The following is a 24,743-nucleotide window of genomic DNA, read 5'->3' as shown; positions in this document are numbered from 1 at the left end:
GAATTGCTTCAGAATTTGGCCTTCACATTTGTTCATGCTTTTAAGCTTTTATTTTCATTAAGTTCTCCTCCAATCTAGCCTGTTCGTACAGAAATTACACCATCATTCGCTTGTTCACAACACAAACTACACTGTGCTGAGTAACTGCATCCACAGATCACACCAACCCTGCCACTCAAGTGGAGCGATCTCAAAACCGAGAAGTTTGATCAATCAACAATTTTTTTAGAAATCCATACTTATTTTAAACGATTTTAGGTGGGGAAAAATCTCCATAAATTAACATCACCACATCAAAACCAGATAATTAAAGTCAAAAGGAAACTTTGTGTTAATGCACATTTGAACCAGGCCAAGAAAGCAAGACTATACCTTCTAAATATTACTTTTAATTACTTTTAAGAGGGATACCCTTACATCCTCCTTCCCCAAGCTTGGATGCAATGGGAAATAATTATTAGAGCTGTGTGACAATCTCCAGGTTTTCCTTGTCATTGGTCTGCAAATATAAATACACAGAGCCAAGGGGCACCACAGATCCATCGGTCCTCCTCCATTTATTTAACATTAAGAGCAGACCAACCACAGGACATTTGCTTGCTGTGCTTGTGGCAGATTGCTTTAATTTAGCCATACGACACTCGGGCTCCCGTACAAGTTTAAATGCAGAAAGCCTGAACTCCTGCGCAGAAGGCAGCTTTCAGCAAAAATCCTTCGCTAATATTGGGGTTCGGTTTTTTTCTTTGACATCAGTGTTACTGCGCCTTGCTGCTCTGCGTTCCTCTGCTGCAAGAGATCGGTGGCATTAGTAGGTTGAGATTCAGAGACAGAAACAGACAGGAGACATTAGGTTGTGAAGTTGTGCTAAGTGTGTTAGGTTTCAGCAATTTAGGAACCACCGAGAAGTGGCAAATGGCTGTTTGATGAAGTCTTCCGACTGCAAGAGAAAGCAGGCAAGCGTTAGCACACAGCAAAAGCAGGTACACAACTTCTCTGAACGCGGGGCCGAGCAAAGAGCAGAGACTTCTCCAAAACACAGACGCGCAACCCCAAATCAGAGCTTCTCTGCTTCTAGCTACCTGACTTGTGGTTTTCAAGTTATTTTGATGCTTTTTTTGAAATCCGCATGGTGACAATTAACACCACATCAGGCTCATAGCAAATGCAAGCTCCTTTCAGAGCAATTCACGCCCCGTATCATTTTGAACACTGGCTCCGACAGGACCTGTCGAGCTTCATATGCTTTCAAGGAGAAAATTCGCAGCTGCGGTGACACCATTTTCCTGAGAAGTTCCCAGGTTTTTAAATAATAATTTAGCCCTAGTTCTTCACGGGTCCAATAAATTTATTCAAGCACAGCAAAAGCCCAGTAGATGAAAGCAGGTTGCTCACCAGCACAGTTTTTACTCTAGAGCTCCCCACAAAGAAAAAAAAAAAAAAGATTCACAACAGCTCTAACAATTACGCAAACAGAAATAAAAAATCACATGCCCACAAATTAAGGATAAAAAAAGAAACCTAAAGACAACAGGAAGAAGCAGAGGTGAGAGTATATGAATGATCACTCAGAACAGACTATATTTAAATTGCAGTAAAAGTTAAATGCCTCCATTTCATTTAAAAAACCAGCTGCAGATCTGCTTCTAGCTTAACGCATCGTTTCTAGCAGTTAACATTACAACCTTGGCAGTCTTGTTCACTTTGTCCTGCAGCATTTTTTCAGTTGATGCCAATGCTTCCATTGCTTTCCAGTTTTTCTCCCGAAGGTCCTAATCATTTTTAGAAAGAATGATTTCAGTTCAGCCAATATTCAAACTGTTTCCGCTTTTACTTCAGAGATATATTTTGCATTACATTCCACCATTTGCATTTAAATGCTGGTTACTGCAAGATGATTTTGCTGGGTAAGATGACATATACTAGCAAACCACAATGTTCAAAGAGTTTGAATGAAAGGGGGGGAAATAAAAATGCCAATTTCTGCCCAACCTGCCCCCATGTCCAAAACTGATCCAAGTGTTACTGCAGAGCGTATCGCTACAGCGACCTCACACTTTGACTGCACTTGTAAGAAGAAAGAGGGAAGTTTTCAAAAGTAGTGAGGAACACAGACACCAAACCACAGATTACACAACAGAGTGTTAGGCATGTCGCGTTGCAGAACCCAGCATGGACCCCAGTATACATGGAGGTGTACACATTTATGCCCCTGATCTTGCAACCAGATCTAGCTGCGTAGATCCTTATGCCTCAGCCCAAACCTACTGCGCCAGGGCTGATTTTAGAAACACAAAGCTCAGGGCCTTGGTTCGCAGCATTTACCCACGCAGCTCTCGCCACTGTGCCCAAAGAAAACTGGTTTGCTCACCAGTGCCCTCCTGGGAGGCTTTGGGATTTCACCAGTGGCAAGCACACCCCAGATCCGCATGGGAACACCACCGTGCCGTGCTGCGCTCCTGCATCTTTCTTGGCGAGGTCATCAAACGTGTACTCCACAAGATGTCAACATGCAAGCTCAGTTAGGAGGCTGAGAGCTCTTATAAAAAGAGCCTCGCAGCTCTTATCTAGAAGGATGGTGGGCCTTGCAGGGAGGAGGTTACGGTGCTTGGGGTTTAGATTGGGTTTTTTTTTTCCCAACCCTCAGAGCAATCTGCTTTAGCAAAGGGCTATTTTTGAAAGGCTGTATTTTTTTTCATTCACCACGCAAAGCGGCATCCAAATCCTAGCACGTACCTACTCAGTTTACTTTACCACTTCCATTTGCCCGCTATCTTAAGGGCTGTTTCACAGGACATAAAACCAAGATTGGATAAAATTGCAACGTGGAAAGCTGGGACCTATGGGCATGGTCTGCCCTTAGCAGTAGCCAGATTTCTGCCTGCACCACGAAGGGCAGAATTTACAAATCCCCAGGGAACAGGCACACTTACGTTCTACCTTTCCGACTCATCTGCCTTCCGAGAATACCCAGCCACTTTCCCTCTACTTTGTTTCAGCTCTTAGCGACATTACTTGCTCAAAAGCTCACGTTCTCATTATTTTCCTTGTGCATCTTTCCTTATGTTGTCCCACTTTTAAGCAATAAAACTTATTGCACAGTATTCAGGCAATATCCTTTATAGGCTATCAAGGAGAGATAAGCGAGTTAAAAACCCTGTATTTTAACAACTTTCTTCCATATAAGACGCCATTCTCTTGCCCTGCACAGGTAATGTATTACAATGAGGTAACTTCACAGCTCTGTGACAGAAGATACAATCTTCACTTCCACCCACAAACAACCCATACTGCACCATCAGCGGCTGCCGTAAAGGAAGGCTCACTGTCCTTCACCTCCTTCAAAGATCAGGATTAGGCACTCTCAGGAACGTGAAGAGCGAGATCCAAGTCCCCTGAAGGTAATGCCTCCTCCCATGTCCGCACACAAGGACCATAACTCAGTCAGAGCATGGCCCCTTTCATCCTCCCACCCTCCCTCCCCAAACCCCCTCTTCTTCCTTTGGCAAAGGACGTGTTTCTGAACAGGGCAAACAAGGCTTGAATCCAAGTCTGAGAACTTGCTACGGGATGTGTCCCCCAGCACGTCCTCCCTCTCATCACATCGGCAACTTGTCAAAGAGCTGATGAAACTTGGAGCAGTAAAGGTATGCTTAGTCAAGAAAAGAGGAGAGGAGTGTCCAGGGGACACAATTCGGCCGACAACTGTCGGAAACATTTTCTTAGCACGATGCCCTAGGCATTGAGGAGTGCTGTGCACACAGGTTTGGTTGTTCTTTGGGGTTTTTTTTGGGGGGGGAGTGGGGGAAGAATTTCCTTACGTTGTTCTTTTTCCTCTGTTGCTCAAAAGCATTTCTCTGAGAGGCGAGCTCATTTTGGAGACTGGCGATTTCCTTCTCTTTCCCTGCAACCCTGAAGTAGCAAAAAGAATCATAAACAAGTCAGGAGACATTTAAGAAATTTCAAGTGAAGCACTGACACCCTTTCATATACACTAGCTTTCCTCTCCCCTGCCAGCAACACGCTCTCTTTGAAAAGCTGCTCTCACTGACTTGGCAGTACGGCTTGCTTCCTACCGCTCCGTGAACCACAGGCTGCCAGAGCAAAGCCCATTGTAAAGCTGTTGTTTGCCTACAACAGGCATCTGCGCGCATTTATAAGGCCACAGAAAGGCAGCGCATTAGACGAGGATAAGTCAGCCAGCCCACGCTAGTACAGCGCCACAAAACAGGCACTGCCTGCTGGATAAGAGCATTCTTTTTCAAGCATCTAGACCACAATTTATAAGTCATTTAACTTAAAAGAAAAATAATTCAGCCAGCCAAAAATGCATGACAACGGCAATTTCTGTAGCACAGTATAAGCCGGCATGGCCTTAGCTTCCACATAGTTCTTCAGTGCACTTCAGCTCTACGTTATACCACACTTTTACCCCGAGACTTTCCCTGGGAAAAGATTTCTACCAGATGATTTTATAATACGAACAACCACCCTCTACTAAGCTGAAGTTCCGAGAAAAAAGCCTGTCATTTGTGCTTGAAATACCAACATTTAAGTCTTCAGACATAGAGCTGAGCTGGCATGCATTTAAAATTAAATCAATCATGGCTTGCTTACATTATGGGCACGACATACTGCAAGCGCTGTCTGCAGAAGACTGCAGCTGAGGATTATTAGTGTGAGCAGAATCTCTATGTTCGACTTTTATTAGACAGTAAAGTGTTTGTTTTTTTTTTTTTTTACTGGCCACTTCTCACACACTGATATTGTACATTTGGCATGTATTTCATCTTTTAAATTTCCTGAGCAATAAGTGAAATGAAGCGCTTATCTACTGCATTCAACTTTTGGCAGTACTCACACTTGCAGAAGCTCCTCACTTTGGACAGCCAGAGATGCCTACAAACAGATCAGAAACTCATTAGGAGCAGATCACCAGCAGAGAGTGATGCAGAGGGCGTGATCTGCCTTATTAACCAGGCGTCGCTGCACCGCTAAGCAGCTGCACTCGTGGCCTTCGAGGGAGTCCTGTCCAGCCTCCTTTGGCCAGAAGAACCCTGGCTGTGATGCAGCGTGTAAAGACAGGGGTGGAAAGCCAGACAAGAACACAGCAGGCATAAGAAAGAACGCAAGGCTGCAAACTCACACGATAAAGGGAAGTAGGAACAGATATGCAACAGCCAGAAAAGCTGGCTTAGTGCAATCCAACCCTGAAGCTGTCCCTGGATTTGCATGGCCAGTACAACTACTGGTTTTCCGTGCCATCAACCCAAGCTGCTACCACCACCCCCTCTGACTTCACTCCATAACACTGCAATTGGAAGCCGTACCTGTTTGCAATTCTCCTGCTTTAATTCTTGAATTTGAACTTTAAAAGATTCATTTTCCTTTCGCACATCCTGTTGAAAGAAAAGAGGCAATATATACGCATGTATACACATAGATACACACTCACAATACCTACACTCCTTACAACACAAGACACTTCTATCAAAACTTTACCTGCAACTGTTTTACTTGGCTTGCAATTTCTCTCTCTTTTTCTTCCACTACAGCTTTCAACTTCTTCATTTGTTCTTCTTCCCCTTTCAACCTGCAGAGATAGTTTAGAAAGTAAGAAAAAAAGGGTTAAAGACAGAATTTATGCTATAAAGGGACAGACACTCTAGCTGGGACAGCTTTTAGCAGCAGAAGATAAATGTATTTTCTATGTTATGTATCATAATCAGCCAAATGGAGAGCACACACACATGGAGAAAAAACTATTGCACTATGGCTCCAAACCAAGACAGCTAACAAAAATACATGCCAGCTGCAACAACATGTATTGCAAACGCTTACCTGCTAAGAACTGGCCTGAAGCAAGCTAATCATTTCACATGTCAATCAGCAAAGGCATTTAGTCATAGCTGATCTCAACAGCATTCAGAGCCCAAGTGGGAGAGAAGCAATTGATCACCTGAGCAAAGCCTGCAAGCCAGCTGGCTCCGAAGGTGCCAGGGACAGTCTCCCAGTGGTGAGGCTGCCTTAGGTACCAGTACTGGCGATACAGGAGCCCTGCTGGGAGGGCAGCACATTACATTGAAGACAGAGCCCTTTTTGGCACGGTCTCGTACAACTTTCCTCTGACTTCGAGCAGCCAGACAAAGCAGAGTCAAAACAGAGGAAAGTCTGGCAGCATTTCTCCATAAAACAGGAGCTGGAGAATTGGCTATTGCATCTCAGACTGAAAATGGCAAACTGTATCTGTTCATTGCTTCTACCGACTCAGCCACAGGCACTTAAATCCACACTCTTTTGAACATGCTAAACAGAAGGAGAAATTATCACTAGACACAAGCAGTAGCAGCAATTTCACTAGTTAGTAGAGCCCTGGGCGATCATTCACTTTCGCAAAGCGTATGAGCACTACCACTTCGGCACGCCAGGCAGGGACGCCAGACGCTTGCTGTTATACACGGCAGCAGACACGCTGGCCCGTGTGCGTCCATCGGCACTAACAGCTTATTTTAGCAAAGCCCATAAAATTCTTGAAACCAATTCATACATTCCAATTTAAGATAAACGCCAGCACTGAATGCACATTATCAGCAGGGGCTTAAGAAACTGCTACTAAGCATACTCACAGGCTCTCCAAGTCCTGGACTTGGGATGCAGCAGGTACCTGAAAAACAAAGCAATTCCCAACTTGATTTTGATGGCACAGTAAAGCTTTCGAATTAACAGCAACTCTTTGCATGAGGAGGGGCACCACACAGCTTGCAAGATACTTGCCAAAGAAATACCAGAAATTTTGCATCAGACATTGCTCCAGGAATACCTGCACGCATAATGGATTTCAGAAGCACTGCTTACACCAAGCATCCCTAACTTCACACCAGCCAATTTCTCTCCATTCCACCTTTCCCCTGGGATAAAGGCCTGTCCAGACATTCACCCAAAATAAGAGCGCAACTCAGTTTCTCCCATTTATCATCGACAAAAATCCAAACTGAGCTTGAAATACCACCTTAGTGGAAAAATTCTTCCATTAAGTAACACCTGGCTTCAAGGATGCCCAGTTGCCTGTTCAAGTCCAGTGCAGGAAATCAAAAGCCAAAATACTCCAGCTAGTTGCAACTTCTGCAACAGGTAAAGGCAGGAAGGAATCAGAGAAAAGCCTGACCACTTCAAGAGGAGCTGCTATGTTCAGTTACAGCAGGAGTTCCTCCATGACCATGGCCCTACAGAGACGCTACTTGAGAATGGAAAGGAGGTACCTACGACACAGCTACGATTCTTGTCTATGAGCTTCAAAGTTTTCAGACACCAAAGCTACTCGTTATGCATAGTTATCATCCAGGTTAAAGAAAAGCTCTCAGAACTTGTTATCCATGTAAAACCTGTTTTGGATGAACACAGTTAACTAGTGGGCTCTCTGCACTGTAGACTACCAGTTTCGTCAAGCAGGATTTAAAACAGCTCTGTAGGTTGAAGCCAATGCAAACCCTCTGCGAGGGGTAGAGGACAAAACCAACATCTTCCATTTCAACCGAGCAGCACTCCCAAACCACATCCACTCTGCAGGCCATACCTGTTGGAGCTGTTGCAGGTTCTGTTGTTCTAAATCCTGAACTTTACTGGTTAATTGTGCAATTGTATCTTTCTGACCCTTTGGGGGGGAGAAAAAAAAAAAGGCAAGTTTACAAATGTAAATGTACCTTTTCCACAACCAGAAATATTGCAGCAGAGTTTATTTCCCTTTAGAATACCAAGGAAGCTTACCTGAAGCCATTCTCCTTTCTTAACAATCTCCTTCTCCTTCTCTTCCAATAAGGCCTCCATGGTTTTCACCTGCTTTTCCTTCCCCTTCAACCTGTACCATTAAACACAGACACACAGCATAAACCTTTGCTCTTTTATCCATATGAAAAAAAAGACATTCTATGCTTTGCAGCACATAACAAAAGCAGTCTATGTGATCAAAGGCACAAACACAATTCATCTGCTAAAAATCAATGTGTGAACACTTCCACTTCAGTCTGGGTTAGCAAGAGATGCCCTTGATCAATGGTACCACTCATTAAGTGAAAGCAGACAAATTCTGCACTGACATATATTGCAGGGATTTCAAATACATGTGCTCTCCTCATCTTAAAATACTTCCTTCCCTCCTCCCCAGTTGAGGACACAAGGGACTGATGACCATGGTGACTCAATTCTCACTTACACACCCAGCTACAGCACAGATATTGCCAAAGTAAGTCTGCCATAGTACCTTGCCTATGTCCCTTCATCCTGACTTGAATTTAACCCCTTGTAGGCTCACTGGGGCTCATGAAGCCATGCAGCACTTCACCCGGTTTGCTGTCGCAGACAGGACCAGGTATTTAGGAAGGACACACGTCTACCAAGACCAGTGTTAACAGCCTGGCTCACTGCATGCAAAGCGCAGACACCGGGCAAGAACATTTTAACTTAAAATACGCTGGAGTGAGGAAGCAAGAGGTGCACGGGGCAGGTCAGCCGTGTTAACAACTGTACTTACAGAGTCTGAAGTTCTTTGACTTGTGATGTAATCGACACCTAAAGAAAAGAGTAAGTACTTCAGTTCAATGCACACGGAAGACACATAAATGCTATAAACTGCTTTAGGGAGAAATATGGGAAAAAAGCCATTAGACATTACTAAAATAGGCACTGTTTGTTACAGTCATGTGTCTCCACTATTTACTTTCTCCACATTTAAAATTTGACTTCCAGAGCAGAAAAGAAAATAGTGCAAATGGGAACACAAGCAGGCCCACCGGAGCAGCCTTCTGCCACGAGAGACAGAAGGAAGAAGCAGACACCGATGACAACCATCTCACTGGCAACTGCAGCTCAAGTCAGAGAGATCATCCCTGGGCATTTAGACCTTTGCACAGCAAGTGCTTTTTAGATGCTCTCTGTAATGCCAGCACTCCGTTAAATTCCCATTCTAAGGCTGAACATGGATTGAAGAAACAAGATTTAGTGGGAATATTCCCTTTGAATTTTGTAGAAAAGCCTGACAGTGGCTACCTGTGTAGATACTGGCTGTCCAAACAGCTTGCTTAGTCCTCTACCACAACACTACAGGAGTTCCAGACGTTCCCAAAAACCTCTATTCTGCTTGCAGGATACCAAAAGCTGCATATACACCACCTTTGGAGCAAGCATCCCTCACATGCAACTTTCTAGAGACAGCAACTCTAAACTGCATTTTGTTCTCGGCTCTGTGTCAGTTCCGGGGAAGGAAAAAAACACACAAATAATTCCTCCAGTTCCTGGGAATTTGCTTTGGAGGAAAAGCCCAAGACCGAAATATATTCTGTGAAGCTTTGCCTAAAAAGGACAAAACTTTAATGCTAAGGAAAGAAGAAAAGAGGGTGACATGTTGGAATGTAGCTAGAAAGACTGAAAAAAGTGCAGACCAAAAAAAACAACCCATACACCCCACACAAACAAGCAAGCAAACTTCCTGACAGCACGATGGATTAAGCTGCCTGCAGAATGGGCTCCCTAAGGAAACGTGGGTTCCCGTTGTTTTGGATGCTAGACAGCAAGCATGCCAAAAAAGCCAATACTCCTCCATTTCTGCATTCCTGATAGCTAGAGTAAAACTGATTCTAGCAATACAGGCTTTCTTTGGACACTGGGAAGAAAACAGTCTTAGGTTTACCTGGAAACCAAATACTATTTGGGCCAGTAGTATTGTTCTAGCAACACAGAAAGGCCAACAAAAGAAGCACCTTCAGCACTTGAGATTTCCGAGGTGCCAGCCTCAAAGGATGTCCCAAGGTTTTGTGTTTACTGAAGGGACAGTATGCAATATGCCCAGCCAGAGCTAATGCTACAATGCTTTAAGTTATAGCAATTCTGGCCAAATTTCATACTAAAAATCCAAAATGCTCGGGCATCCAGAGAAATGTGGTTTCTGAAGGACAGCAGTAGTTATGCTACACATTTACAGCTTTATATCCAAGAATAGTATAGCTCTACCATTAAAAAGTTCCCTTACCCAATGACATTCACCAGTGAAAAAACCACGCTAGAACAGAAATGAGTGAGCAGTGCATCCAAGGCAAGGCTGTTTCACACTTCTGGCACTAAGTTATTTTACCTGTTTTTCCATCTCAAGCTGGGAATTTCCTACTTCTTCTTTCAGAGCCTCTATTTCCTGTGTCAAAGCCTTTTCAATGACAAAACAGACAGGATTGGACAATGGAAACACAAAAACGACACAAAAATGGATGCTACAAATTCATCATCACTCTAGAACGCCATGCAGTAACAAATAAATGATAGTCAGTGGCATAGACACAGAAAGGAAGGTAGGTATTGTAGAGAGATACCTGAACAGTCTTCTCCTTGCTTGCTACCTTCAGGATTTCAGCTTGTAGGAGTTCTTCGACCGATTTTATTTTTCCATCCTTCTCGTGGATCCTTAAGAAGAGCAGAAGAAGAAGAGCATCATCAGCTGGCCGAACAAATGCGCTACTCGAGCAAATACACAAGCTTTGGTTCTGCTATCGCATCACATCGCCAGCCTCTGGGATCCCCAGTGGGACCTCCCACTATTGCAGGTGCCATCTCCCACTGCAATCCCGAATCCAGATAGAACAAGCAGAAGAAACAAATAGGAGGAATAAGAGTGGGAATAATGCAGAACAAGCTGGATATATATAACCAGTAGTTCACATGCTAAATAGGTACTATTACCGTCTAAAAATGGAAATTAAGGTATCGATGGTCCCTGGAATGACACATAACTTCAGCCTTCACTGGACATTCCAGCAAAGTATTTATCAACTTCAAATACACACACACAGAGCAAACAAGGTCACTCCTTTTAGAGCACCTACTAAAGAAAAACAATTAGCTGACAACTCAGTGCAATCCCTCATCTAGTCAAAGTTAGGCTTATGAAGTTAATTGCTTAGCAGAGAAGCAACTGGATTTTCAAAAGGTATTGATCTGACTTGATGTGTTTCCAAAGTGATAATGCTTCCTGCCACACACACACACTTCACCCAGTTAGAAGCAAATCATTTCAGGGAAGCAAAACACTTGTAGGCCTGGAATAAGGACAGACAGAAGTAACAATCGGAAATGGAATTTGTGCAGTAACTTACACTTTCTGGAGTTCTTCCACCAGTGATTGGAAGGAAACCTGTTCAAAACAGAGCTTCAACTTAGAAAAACAGAAGAGAGCAAAACAATCTGCAAGTGTTAAGGGGTAAGGAGTAGAGAGCTTGAGCTCTCTGGCACTGGGTAAACTATGTAGCAGCCTAACAATTTTATCTACCTGGCTGCTCCTGAGAAAATTAGCTGTTGGTCTCCAGTTCCTGGCAAACCAATAATGCCAAGCCTGCTGCAAGTTCCAGGAAAACAAAAGCAAACCCACACCGTCTTTACCAGGAGAGGCTGAGGTTCAGGACCAGCACCTGATCAGCTAACCTCTTCATACTGGCACTACTGCACACCTCTCCACAGTTATTGCGCTTCTCCTCTCCCATAAATAATTGTCTAGAAACTAAGTGCTCTCCTGAACTGTCCAAGCAGAACTGGATGTCAAGGAAAGGCACTTCCCGATCGGCACCGGGTGCGCAGCAAAAACAGTAACACTGTGACTGTGCCACTGAACAGAGACATAAACAGAAGGGGGCTAAGCCAGACCTGCACAAGTGTGGATTAACATCAGAAAGCTCAAACATGCATAACGAAGCTGATGCAGCACGAGTTTCCTACCAGCCGTGCTTGCTGCACTAGGCTTCTTGAGAAAAGGCAACCCACAGCCATTTCAGCACGTGGCAAATTCAAACCAACCCAGAACCACCGTTGAATTGGGACCTTTACATCTGCCGCGTTTGACGCTTATACAAAGGACGTATTTGACAGAAGTATCAGCTTCCAGAACAACGCTGAAAGAAAACAGGATGCTTTGCCAACCGCCTTCAAAGACGTCTTCACCTTTTTCCATTGACTTTTGCAACCACAGCAAGATTCTTTTAGATTTAGTTTAGGTGTAATAAAAGTTTTAGATGAAAAGTACTACCTGCTCTGATTGCTGAATTTGCAGACTTTGAAGTTCTTTTCTCAAGGATGAATTTTCTGTTCGCAGTGCCTTTGAAAGCAGACACACAGATAATGAAAGACTCATTTGTTGGGGAAAAAGTGTTAAGCTTGACTGAAAAGTACTTTCTTTTAGAAAAAGTGAAAAACTTCGGAAGTCTGAAAGAGACCCCCCTCTGCAGCAGCTGGAGCCAAAGTACTCAATGGACTAATTATTCATTACAGACAACTCAGAGTGGACTTCAGTCTATAGGAAGCTGGAGTCCAGGGAAACATCAAGGTGATGGGCTCACATCTCTGGCTGTGTAGCAACCTGACAGTTTGCAAGTGCGCAAGCCCTCCCCAGTACAGGGGTGTCAGCAACGCACCTGGAATTTAGGGACATTAAGAAAGCGAGGATTGTCTTGGCTATGTCCAGGTAGACAGGACACAGCTTTCCAGCAAAACCCAGCTGAAAACAGATAGGAATTTTTGTGCTGGCTTTCCAGATTTCTCGTCATTAGCTTCTTTATAAACAGAACAGGAAAGAAGTACCTTTAGCATCACCCCAGAAGTGTCACAGGTTTATGATCCATTTAACCCTTCAGATTACCAACTAGGCAATGAGATGCAAGCACCCCGTACTGCCAAGTTTTTACAAAACCCCCCTTCCTAAAAGGAGATTTGTCGCGGAGTAGGCCAAACATACAGCTCTGGAGATGTATTCAATGTATTCACTTTATTCCAAAAGACACCAGGTAAACAACCTAGCAAAATCTGCTTAGACTAAGTGGAGAGAAGCACTTACTGTGCACCATCAATGCTCACGCTTAGTCTATCTCACCAAAAGGGTTTTAACCTTGTCTTCACAAGATGCTTTTCCTATTCAAAGGGAATGATCTCAGACTGCTCTATGAGCACTCAAACATACACTTTGCACAAGAACACTTAATCTCTACTTCCCCATAAAAAGATAATATGAGAGATTTTACCTTCAGCTCCTCCTCTTTATTAGCCACCTGTATGAGTCCTGCCTCAAGCAGCTCTTCAACTGTCTTGAGTTTATCATCCCGCTCTCTCATGCTGAGAAATCAGAAGTGGTTATTAGGAAAAAGTGTTAGCCTTTGACAGCAGTTTAGCTATCAACAGTAACCCTGCTGCCAGCAAAACTGGATGTTTATTTTAGCCTCTGATTCCAAAGAAAAAAAAGTTTCTTACCTTCTTTCCATCTGCTCTAACAAGTCTTTGTTTGCCTATAAAAAACACAATAGGGTGATCATCAATTGGATCAATAATGGTTTGGGATTTTAAAAACAAAAGTAACTGGAGAGCATCAACTTAACCAGAACCTTAGTTACCACACTAATCCAGAAGGGAAAATAAAATAGGGGCAGAATGTCCTCATGGCATGTGTGTCTAATATTGATGCTGGAAAGAAGCCAGTCTTTCAGGGGAGGTACAGATCCAGCCCAAATGCCTTGGTGATTTTACACTGATGGACTACAGGAGTTCTGGCGACAAGATGCTGTGGGACACAGGATCCCAGTGATCCTAGGGAGCATCAAGCGTATCAAGCACTGTGCGGTATTTAACCCACAGCAGCCAGCTCAGTACCTGAAAAATCTGCCTCTTTTGAGCGTTTATCAAAACCACAAGCTCCGCTTGAAGCTCACTCAGCAGAGCATTTATGATTTCACAACACCACCACATTGACCACAGGAGAAACGTAAGCCAGCTACCAAGAAAAATCAGCCCCACTATTTCAGACAGGACACCAAATCAGCCAGACCCAGGGGAATAAGGCTGCAAATCTGGTTCTCCGCCAGAAGACAGGGAGCCGCTCCAGACAGGGAGCTGCTGGCTAGCAGACACCAGTGCAGAAGAGGAAATAAGTTTCCTGTCCTGCAAGTCTTTTTTCCAGTGTTTCAGGAAGTTTTCTCATTCCACAATGGTACAAAGTCAGGGATGTTCACAAGAGCTCTGCCAGGCAACACTCGCAAAGGAGACGGGGCTGAGCGACACAACGGCTTTGAACCTGCAGCATCCTGCGTGAGTACCAGTCCGACGGGCTGCAGCCAGTGTGCCATGGGCAAACATACAGAAGAGGAGGGACGAAAAGACATCGTGATGTAAATAGTTTTTCCATTCCATGAGTCTGTTCTTTGGTTACTACTGGTTTGAGAATTCATTCCAGGATGGAAGAAAACAAGTAGAGCAAAGATCTTACTCTGGTCTCCCCACAGGCCAGTAAGAGCCCTCTCCCCTGGAAGGGCTGGTTGCTCATGGGATTTTTTTTTTTTTTTAATTCCAGAAAATTCCCATTAAAACCAGAGGGGTTGCAGAAATAAGTTTTTGCTTGGGTTAAGCTAGCATTCCTCGGGGGCAGGGGGAGAAGCCCAACATTTCGTTTGCACACTCTTGACTAGGTCTAGAAGGCAGCCACAACTGCCTTACTTGAACCCTCCATAGAAGAGAAAAATACCTAAAAAGCAACAGGCTTTGACACCAACCAGCTCAGCCTAGGGCCAGCTTAAGAAAAAAAAAATACTGAATTTAAAAAGAACAGAAGATATTTGATACAACCTCAGCGAACGCTGGCTATACCTGCTCAGACAGGAGAGTCTGCAGCTTCTGAACTTCAGCTTGCAGAGCTGTGTTTTGATCCTTGAGAACCTGGAAGGAAATTTAAACATTCTATCAGTTCAGAACTGCAAACCCTAACAACAGCATTTTTATTTTGGCAATGAGGTAATTAAATAGCACAGAAGTCGTTACAGTGAGTTCTTTGGAAGCTACAAAACTACAAAGATCCCTTCCCCTTCTTTCTTGCTTTTCTGTATTAATACTTTTGTCCTTATGTTCCCATGAGAAATTCAGCTGTTACCATCTTTATTGCCTGGCAGAGGATCAGACAGTACCAAGTGTGAGAGGCAAGAGAAACTGCATTTTCCTCCTAAAGCAGTAACAGCATCATGTCAAGATTTGATAGCTGCCTCTTAAAAAACACTCATCTGGTGAAGCAAATGGTCTCGGATCACCTCTCTAGTTCTCTTCAGCTGCCTTTACGCTGAGGATGCACAGCAAGGAGCCAGCAATCCAGCAGCAGAGAGGTCTGCACAGCTCCCAGCGCTTTGGTCCGACGGCAGGCTGGACAGAGGCGCATCGGGAAGACAAACAGCCATACTGTGGACCTTGCCTTCCCTTCAGCGTTCCCACAGCAGCCCTTAACAGACAGGCTGCCTGTCTGGATTCCTCATATATGTTTTAAAATCCTCCTCTATTACTGCTTTTTGTTTTACAAAGTCTTTTTAAAGAATTGCTAGGTGCTTTACAAAAGTAAAAAGGAAGACACATGACCTATGCTTCAGACCCAAAGCCTTACAGGGACAACACAAGCAAGAAGGGACAGCAATGGTGAACATTAAAAGAATTCCTCTGTTTTGAACCTGGTTTTTCTCTCTTTCATGTGCATGGGAAAAAAGGAGCGCTTCCTCAGGTGGAAGCACTTAGTGCAGAGCTGGTCTGGCTTATGTTTGGCATCAAAGACAGGAGGAAGAAGAGACCAGTAGGGCACATAATATCAGTGCCGAGAGCACGCTGTGAATTTCCACATGACGATCTGCGTTCAGTTCCCTATTCACTTCCCAAGAACTGCTAGGATTGCCTCCAGCTGATTTCTGCCATTACTTAGCACGGAGTTGATTTCAGCACATAACCACCCACAACACCTCTAAAGCCTTTTTGCTGGGTAACAGTTATACAGAAACCACCACACTAAGGAAGTGCAGATTACTCCTCCTTGTATTCATTTTCACCATTTCAGCTACCATGTTCCACCACCCTGAAAGCCCTGAGACTGTCACTTGAAAGTCAACAACTTACTCAAGCCCGCCACCCCTTTCCAGATCGTTTATGCACCCGTTACCCAGCACACGCATCACTGAAAATTCAGTTGATAGCTTCATTAAGAATATCAACTATCTAAAGTTGTACTTTGTTTCTCACTGTATTAATTGAGCAAGCTTCTTCCCTCTTACTCTGACAGCTTAGAGAAACTAACGGGGCTTTGCAAGGGTCTCTCACCAAAACACTTTCAAAGTGCCACTTTAATACGTGATCCAGGTGTACTACCTGCTTGCTAACACCTTCGAAGAGCTCCAGGAGACTCACGAGGCACAGCTGCCCCTACACAAGCCATGCTGCCTCTGCTGCTACCCGCCTGCTCTGCTCCTCACCAGCAAACCTACCAACTTGACATTATGAGATTCAGACTGAGTCACCTTTCACCAGAAGCATCAGGAAAGCAGCACTACCCAAGAGGGGCTTTAAAGGAGTTAAAACGATGGAGTCATCACCTTTCTCAAGAAGCAGGTCTATTTCTAACAGTTAGAGGTCAGAAGAACAAGCTTACAGTGGCAGAGGGCAAGGAGGAGTTAAGTTGCTCTCTGCATGCACCATCTAGAAACAAGCATCAGCTCTGCTGTGCACACCCCAGATGTCAGCACTAAAAGCTTCCGCAATTTAGCTGCGGCCTTATGAGAAACAATTTGGAAGATGGCAGGAGAAAAATAAGCATTTTTACACCTACTTTGACAACAAAAAAAAGAAAAAACCTGACAGCACGATAACCCAAGCTACAAAGGCTCACACCAAGGCCTTGGAAGTCACATTAGAAGGTGGAACGCAGAGAAACTGCAATAGCTTTTACTGAACAACCTCCTCTTCCAAATTTCAAAGACCTCACTTCGCAACTGCAAACACCACATTTAACTTGTGTTACCCCACCTCTTACTCTGCTGCAGTCTGTTGCTACTACTGTGACATCCCACATCGCTCTTGCCTTGCAAACAGAATACTGTAATTTACCTTAACAGCCGAAAGTCAGTTTTATTTTGCAAATCAACATTCAATTGCATGAACTGCTCCACAACCTCCAAAGCCTGGAAAACTTACTGTAAATAAGCACAAGAACAGCTATTCTGTACCTTACCTTGCATTCTTCTTTTGTGTTTGAAATCTGAGCAAGTTCCTCTCGAAGCTGATCTTCAAGAGTTCTTATTTTGTCATCTTTGATGTGAATGCTGAGACACAGCAGAACAGTTAAATACATTTCCTCATCCAAGTCTTACAAAAAGCATCGATTCAAAAGAACATAAAAGACTGACAAACATTGTTTATCAATCCCAGAGCTATTTACCTTTTCTGCATCCTTTCCAGCTCATGTGCAGCAGCAGCCTAGATTTAAAGAGGATTAACACAGACTTAGGATACATCACATGATTCAATCAATCTTTCATTCCACAATATTAAAAAGCTGGAACAAGTCATTTGGCCTCTCAGCACACAACTCACCAGCAAGACTGAAAGCGGTAAGCTTGTCTTCATGCACTTTTAAAACACCAATATCTACCAGGCAAGCATCCTATTACGCAAAGGGAAGAAGATCTCAAAGAGATTCATTTGACAGCTAGGATTATCTCTAATTAAACACTGCACTTCTACCTCTGTAACGACAGGCCACATAACAGAAACAGAGGGAAAACATTGTGTTTTGTTCTAAAAAGATCTCTGTTGAGGCGGGGGGGGTTTGTGTGCTTTGGGGTTTTTTAGAGGGGTGCTTATGACCCTGGCATGCAAACGCCAGGACTGCGTATTTGAGCACAGTTGTGTTCACTCCTGTGAAGCATCCTGCACTCTGCATGCCTGCAAATCTAAACCAACCAAGCAAATTGCTTCAGCAACTTGGATAGCCAAGTAAGAAACAGATTTCACTGGTGAAGGAAGGGCAAGAAGTAGGCCTCCCACAAGCTGCAAGAACTCCAGGGAATCACGTATTAGCCCGACTCTGTAGCCTCACACCTTTAACATCCTTAACGCCAACGGATCCTTAACGCCAACGGATCCTTAACGCCAACGGATCCTTAACGCCAACGGATCCTTAACGCCAACGGATCCTTAACGCCAACGGATCCTTAACGCCAACGGATCCTTAACGCCAACGGATCCTTAACGCCAACGGATCCTTAACGCCAACGGATCCTTAACGCCAACGGATCCTTAACGCCAACGGATCCTTAACGCCAACGGATCCTTAACGCCAACGGATCCTTAACGCCAACGGATCCTTAACGCCAACGGATCCTTAACGCCAACGGATCCTTAACGCCAACGGATCCTTAACGCCAACGGATCCTTAACGCCAACGGATCCTTAACGCCAACGGATCCTTAACGCCAACGGATCCTTAACGCCAACGGATCCTTAACGCCAACGGATCCTTAACGCCAACGGATCCTTAACGCCAACGGATCCTTAACGCCAACGGATCCTTAACGCCAACGGATCCTTAACGCCAACGGATCCTTAACGCCAACGGATCCTTAACGCCAACGGATCCTTAACGCCAACGGATCCTTAACGCCAACGGATCCTTAACGCCAACGGATCCTTAACGCCAACGGATCCTTAACGCCAACGGATCCTTAACGCCAACGGATCCTTAACGCCAACGGATCCTTAACGCCAACGGATCCTTAACGCCAACGGATCCTTAACGCCAACGGATCCGCATTTGCATTTATGCCAGAATAGGTAGTGGGAAGAGAGTAAAATTAGATATTTAATGAAACAATTATTTTACCTGTTCATTTGTCAGAGCCTGTAACTTCTGTACTTCTGATTTCAGGGATAGGTTCATATTCTGTAAGACCTGAAGGAAGGAGAAAAAGAAATAATTTGCACTTTGCATAGAGACAGTATTTCAGTTAAGTTCACTCTCCAGTGCAAAGTATTTCAGGTCATTTTTTGAAGGAGTCTAGAGGTAATAGCAAGGAAAAACCCCAAGCTTTCTTATCAACTGCTTCCCAGCACCAAGCATTGGCCTTGCCTAGAAGAGCAAAATCAGCAGACCTGTAGCTGAAAGAGCTGGTTCTAGGCCCAAAGGCAGCAGCCTTGTGGGCTTCATTTTGTATGCACAGCCAATGAGCCTCTCCCCGTACCAGCTGGCATTTACACATGCTTTTATTATACCTTGAGCTCTTCCTCCTTGCTGGTTAAGTTGGCATGTTCATTGCCTAATGAGTCCTCCATCTGCTTTATCTGTTTGTCCTTTTCCGCAATCCTGCACAAAATGAGAAACGATGACATTATCAGTACTAAAAGGTCTTGGATGAAAGTAGTACACAAAGCATCAGGCTAAACACAAGATACATGCTGGCCCTGAAGTCCAGCTCCTACTCTAAATCTTGCTGACAGTACGCTTTGGGTCCAAAAGCTTTTCCATCCGTTTTAAATACCGTTTGCTTGCCAAAAATTTATGGGACATTCTCTAGCTCTGAAACACAACTATCCCGTCTCCCAAAGGAAGAAATCTCCTGGCACAGCCATACAGCCCAAATATTAACAGTTCTCATGGTCATGCACATTCCTGCACATTGCACTGATCCCTGCACAGAGGCAGCTGTAAACAAGAGAGGAGACACCGCTTTCCGTGTAGCGTATAGAGCCACATACAACAGACTCCAAACCTGAGGCCAGACACGGAAGGGAAATCCGCAGGAAGCGGTTTCCCAGCTCCCAAGTCAATCTCACAGCGAGAAGTTAAAAGCATAGACAGCAACGTTTCCTTCACCAGTCCCTCCCGTACACATTGCACGTGCGCGGAGGAACGGTGGCACGCATTAAAAGCCACTAACGCCTCCCAAATACCAGAGGAAACGAACGCTCACACTTTCTGCAGTTCTTCTGCCAGGACTGAAGCTGAGGTCTGCAAAAAGAAAAAAAAAAAAAAAAACAGCTGAAATTAAAGCAAGTCAAAGAATCATCATCTACAGTGAGCCAGGAATAGCATTTGCAGGATTTGTCTAGTTATTTTAAACTGGCACAGGATGATTCCAACTATTTCCTGGCTAAGGAACACTGAAGAAATACCAGCACATACTAATGCCCCTTTCCCTTTGGCCTAAGGTAACACGAAGGGAAAAAATGAACCATCTTATCTGCCCTTCACCAGATTCAAACAAGCCACAGGGATCACCAGCACTTTTCTCCCAAGGACTAAGTGCTTTACAGGACATTCTGCTGACAAACCACTTGAATTGAAAGAAAACCCCACACAGTGCATCAGGACTCATGTTAAGAACAGAAATGGCAGCATAAAACCAGCAAGTGGCATTTTTTCCCCTTGGGAAAAGCCTGTTCCTATGTGGTCGCCCCCAACAGGGAAGGAGAGGCCCATCATACTGGTTATCAAGACATCGAGGGACCTCTGCGGACTGTTCCACATCCAGTTTGGCAGCAGCTGTGGCAGAACTTCCATGTTCATTTGTGCTTCAGATGCATGGTTCTCCTTATCCAGCCTTACCCTCCTCCAAAATCCTGGATCTCGCAGAGCCTGTGCCCATGGGACCCTACAGCAATTCCTATACTGCCTTATCTGGATCATACCATGGAGAACAGCATCAGAGGGAAGAAAAAAAAAAAATGAAAGGGAACAAGTAGTTCCAGTCCCAGAGGGTCTCCTTCATGACCAAAGCAGTTTCATCAACCCTATCCAGTCCAACCTCGCTTCCCCAAAGTGCTATTTTCACACCCACTGTCCACGGTGGAAAGATGGCCATGCATTTTCATGGCCAGTAGGGCTCCATGGGGAAAGCACACACCTCCTTTCAACAGCCTCCTTGTGTAACCCAGAGCAAAAAACTAAAATTCCCCTACGGATTTGTTTCCAAAGCCCTTTTAAAGGGCTGGGATAAGAGGAGTAGGTCATGAATATAAAATAAATCCAGAGTGCCTCTTCCTTTGCTACTCTCCCCACCCAAAGGGTTGAAGCACCAAGCTCTTCAAACAAAGCCAGATGACACATTTTCAGTCTGATGTTGAATTTAATCAAACTACATCAAGCACATCCATGATTAAAAGAACACAGCACCCAACTGCATAGGAACAGTCTCCACTTGTGCCCACAGAAATTACAGCCTTTCTGAGCTGATTTCTGTGACCTACCTCTACGTGGAAGCAACTGCAGCGACTCAGAGGTTTTACATAGTGTGTACAACAGAAATCATTTCTCAAAGAAACTAGTCAAACTAATATTTTAGAGATTAAGAGAATTGAGAAAGGCATTGTGCAGGTTTGGTGGGGTTTTGTTTGGGGTTTTTTTTCTGCACAGAAGTCACCGCTGGAATGAACAAAACAGCTTTACGTGGGAGCTACCATAAGATACTGTTTCTCAACCTGATGCACAAGGGAAAAGCATGATCAGGTTGTTCACAGGAGGACTGCAAAAAGACCAAAGAACCACAAGACAGAATTGTACACATGCAAAGATACAGAAAACAAACATTCAAAAAGGTATTCTACCTTTTGGTTATAAACGAAAGCTACTACAGGAGGAAATAAGTGGATTTTTCCACCCAAAAGGAGAGCAGAAGCTTAAGTTTTAAATCAGTTTGAGAAACATTAGAAAAGGAGGCTGCTAACAAGTCTTTGTTTTCAGCATTACGTATCTCATATCCAGCTACAAAAAAAAAAAAAAAAAATCTGACTTTTAATGAAAGTTCACAATTCACGACTACAAAAGAAAGTCTGAGAACATGCTGTACCTGGGCTGCGATTTGTGAATGAAACTTCTGAAGCTGAGCATTCAAAGCATCATTCTGCTCTATCAGCTCCTTGTAAGAGAGCACAGAAAGAAAAGCAGGCTGAGATCTGCAGCTAGTCAACTTTTGCTAGGATTAGCTCTTAGCCATGATTACGTTAGTAAGAACAGTTTAGCATTTACATGTCAGACACTTCTCAAAGATGCTATTTTTCTCCCCACTAAGATCAACCAGTTTGAGTGGAAGCATAAGAACCTGCTCTGAACCAAGACAAAAGTATTCCCTGCCCCACCGTATACCATTTGGTTTCCCTGAAGCCCTCAAGAGCTATGTCCACACTGCCCCCCACCACGTGGCGCCAGGAGGAGAGAGATCACTCCAGAAGAGCTCACACAAACATCAAAGGTACATGGCTGCTCTTCCAGGGTGTTCCCCAGCCCATGGCGTCATTTCACAGCTTGGGAAATTGCCTGGCTCAGCACGTTTTCCTGACTTGCCCGGAGCGCTTCTCCGGTCTGAGATGGCCCCAGACCTCCTCACAGCACCACACACAAGGTCTCCCTTCATAAGTTGCCGGATAATAGACCGGCACACAGTTTTCTCATTCTTTATTCAGTGGAAAAGCTTTACTAAAGCAGCATTTCAAGGATATTACTGTGTTTCCATAGGCAGAAAGTGGAAGGAAGAAGAGACACGTGAGCAGTACTACCTGCACCTGCATTTGCATGGAGTCCTCCGCAGTAGCTCTCTTTTGCTCAGCCTCTATTAACTGCAACATCCTCTGCTCCAGCTGCTGTTTTGACACCATTGTATCAGTAAGTTTACTGTGCAAGCTCTGGATTTCATTGTCTTTGGCCACAAGCTTATTCTGCACATCTGTAGCAGAAACGTCAGGATTTTAATTCAGAAGTAAATATTTAACTCTGGGGGAAATAACTTTCACTGTAAACAGGGAGGCTGATTAGAAGCCTCTTTCCAGCAAGCCAAGGTTCAGCTCTCTCATCAGCATTCAAACTAACTGGTATCACAACATACTATTTCCCCAGGGTGCTGAAGCAGTACTGACTTCACCTGAGCTTTATTTAAGCCATTGACTCGATAATGCCCTTTTTTTACAAATGGCAACAGCCAAATTACTGCAGTAAGCATTATTTAGGAATTTTGTGATACATGCCTTGTTGTGCTGCCTCGTGTTCTGCTGTTCTTTTCCTGAGATAAGCCTGGATTTCTTCCCATCTTCTCTCTGCTTCCTGCTGCTGGACCTTCACATTGAAGAGAGAGTTGATGAAAAGAAGTCGAACCTTTAATTTATTTTTGAAACATTCAGAGTGCATCTCTTCAGTGCTATTCCCAGAACATATGGCAATGAAGTAAAATTGTTTCTTGTTTCCATTAGGGCACATCAGAGAGACAGAGTGCCCTGTAATCCTCCTCCTAAAGTAGTTTAGCCTATTAATTTGAAAGGCAAATTGTGAACAGGATTTCATTATAGGCTCTTAACAGGATGGTTTCTGTAATATGAAAGTGTAGCATCTTTGCCCTGCAAGTTCAGAATTAACATTAGAAACCAGACTAGCCATGCATCACATAAATCTGCATCCAGTAATTAAAACATGTCTCAACTCTAGATATCAACTCTCCACCTGCAAGGGCTAGAGAGAGGGAGAACTTCTGGTAACTAAGACTTAATTGCAAATACGAAAAAAAAGTAATGAGCTCTAGATTGGCATTCTCACCCAAAACCACTAGGTTTCTCTTCTAAAAAAAAAATACGAAAGACCTTTTCTTTGGAAGAAAAGGAAAGACATGCATCCAAAAGCCAGTCCATTCACATTTTAACTCTTAAAAAAAAGTATATTTATTTTGAAATTTAAACATACATTTAAGCAAAAGCATGTAGTTTCAAATAAAAGTCACACAAGGACAATGCCATCTGGATAAACGACTCCAAAGTATCAAATCTTGCTGGAATTGTACGCTTACAGAAAGCAAAGTTCAACATCCCCAGTTAAGCTCTTTAAAGATATTTACCTGGAAGGGTAAGTTTCACTTCATAGGGAGGTTTGTAATCACTCAAAACCCAGAGTACTGAATAAAAACATTAAATAAACCCATAGGCTGGCTCAGCCTATCTGAAAATAGATACTGGCACATATGAAGACGACAGAGAGATTTAGCGGCCAGGGAAACAGCTAAAGCGATTCTCACACAGCTCACATCCCGCCCGATTCAGAACTTGGCTCAGATAAAGCCTTAAGCGCAACTCGACAGGCAGAGAAAACCCGAGTCACCTTTAGCTGAGCAACTGCCTGCTCTGCGTTCTTCTTCTGGAGCTCCTCTTGCTGCAGCTTATTGCTCTTCTCTCCCAGCTCGTTCATCAGCCTCGCATAATCCTGGCGCAGTTTGTTCAGTTCAGCCGACTGCCTAAAAATCAACGTTTTCACAGCATCTTTTACAAGAAGCATAGGCCATAACAACAGCTACCCAAATATCAACACCAAGTCCTGTATTTGCAGCCAGAGGGCTGTACTGGGTGGGAGGTTTTTTTTCCACACCGCTTCATCCTAGGAAAGGGATGAGGGCCAGGTACTCTTGGCCACCAGCACAGCAGCTACAACCCACTGAGTAAGAAACAAAAGGTCAGGATTAAGCCACAAGCAGCAGTTCCTTTACAAGGTTTGCAAGCCAATGGGCATAATTTGGACAGGTTTATATAAACTAGAGAGGCTCAGCATAAGGAAAGGTCTCACACCAAAATTCACATTCCTTTCCTTTTCCCATAAAGGATTATTGATCTCAGACTTACTCAAGACTATTCCTCCTGGACTACTAGCTGCACGCATCTGTTCGGACTATACGTTGCCTCCTGGCCTTGACTTACCTATTAACTTATGAAGGCATCTGATGTACTCTCTCACTTAGGGAAAGAAGATGCATTTGTATAGCCCAAGGGAAGAATTTTAAAAGGCTCCCCTTTGTGTCTAAGCAAATAAAAAGCATTTTATTTTTACCTTAAATTTGCCTGAATTAAGGATTTTTGAAGATAACTAAGAGATAACGATGCTTCATTTCTACAAAGAGGACACCTAAAAT

General features: G+C 43.9%; 1 protein-coding gene across 7 annotated transcripts in view; it reads right to left on the bottom strand.

The window, feature by feature from the left end:
* Window positions 1–24,743, bottom strand: part of KTN1 (kinectin 1) — a gene marked incomplete at its 5' end in the record, with an annotated part of 55,032 nt that overhangs the window by 14,745 nt on the left and 15,544 nt on the right. For 2 of the 7 annotated variants that reach the window (XM_082317017.1, XM_082317021.1), the window contains 25 exons: window positions 1,683–1,769; window positions 3,819–3,909; window positions 4,859–4,896; window positions 5,328–5,396; window positions 5,500–5,590; window positions 6,624–6,661; window positions 7,571–7,648; window positions 7,762–7,852; window positions 8,525–8,562; window positions 10,121–10,189; window positions 10,353–10,443; window positions 11,133–11,170; window positions 12,056–12,124; window positions 13,044–13,134; window positions 13,270–13,304; window positions 14,656–14,724; window positions 17,042–17,132; window positions 17,249–17,286; window positions 18,692–18,760; window positions 19,081–19,171; window positions 19,779–19,816; window positions 21,654–21,722; window positions 22,360–22,526; window positions 22,825–22,912; window positions 23,942–24,074. In XM_082317017.1, the coding sequence (XP_082173143.1) occupies window positions 1,683–1,769; window positions 3,819–3,909; window positions 4,859–4,896; window positions 5,328–5,396; window positions 5,500–5,590; window positions 6,624–6,661; window positions 7,571–7,648; window positions 7,762–7,852; window positions 8,525–8,562; window positions 10,121–10,189; window positions 10,353–10,443; window positions 11,133–11,170; window positions 12,056–12,124; window positions 13,044–13,134; window positions 13,270–13,304; window positions 14,656–14,724; window positions 17,042–17,132; window positions 17,249–17,286; window positions 18,692–18,760; window positions 19,081–19,171; window positions 19,779–19,816; window positions 21,654–21,722; window positions 22,360–22,526; window positions 22,825–22,912; window positions 23,942–24,074 (1,867 nt within the window). The remainder of the gene's footprint in view (window positions 1–1,682; window positions 1,770–3,818; window positions 3,910–4,858; window positions 4,897–5,327; window positions 5,397–5,499; window positions 5,591–6,623; window positions 6,662–7,570; window positions 7,649–7,761; window positions 7,853–8,524; window positions 8,563–10,120; window positions 10,190–10,352; window positions 10,444–11,132; window positions 11,171–12,055; window positions 12,125–13,043; window positions 13,135–13,269; window positions 13,305–14,655; window positions 14,725–17,041; window positions 17,133–17,248; window positions 17,287–18,691; window positions 18,761–19,080; window positions 19,172–19,778; window positions 19,817–21,653; window positions 21,723–22,359; window positions 22,527–22,824; window positions 22,913–23,941; window positions 24,075–24,743) is intronic. The other 5 variants (XM_082317020.1, XM_082317023.1, XM_082317022.1 and 2 more) reach the window with 4 other exon arrangements.

This window comes from Platalea leucorodia, assembly GCF_965183815.1.
Source record: "Platalea leucorodia genome assembly, chromosome: 7".
In the NCBI taxonomy this organism is placed as follows: domain Eukaryota; kingdom Metazoa; phylum Chordata; class Aves; order Pelecaniformes; family Threskiornithidae; genus Platalea; species Platalea leucorodia.
Note: the sequence above shows the minus strand (reverse complement) of the source record. Positions and strands in the feature narration are given on the sequence as shown.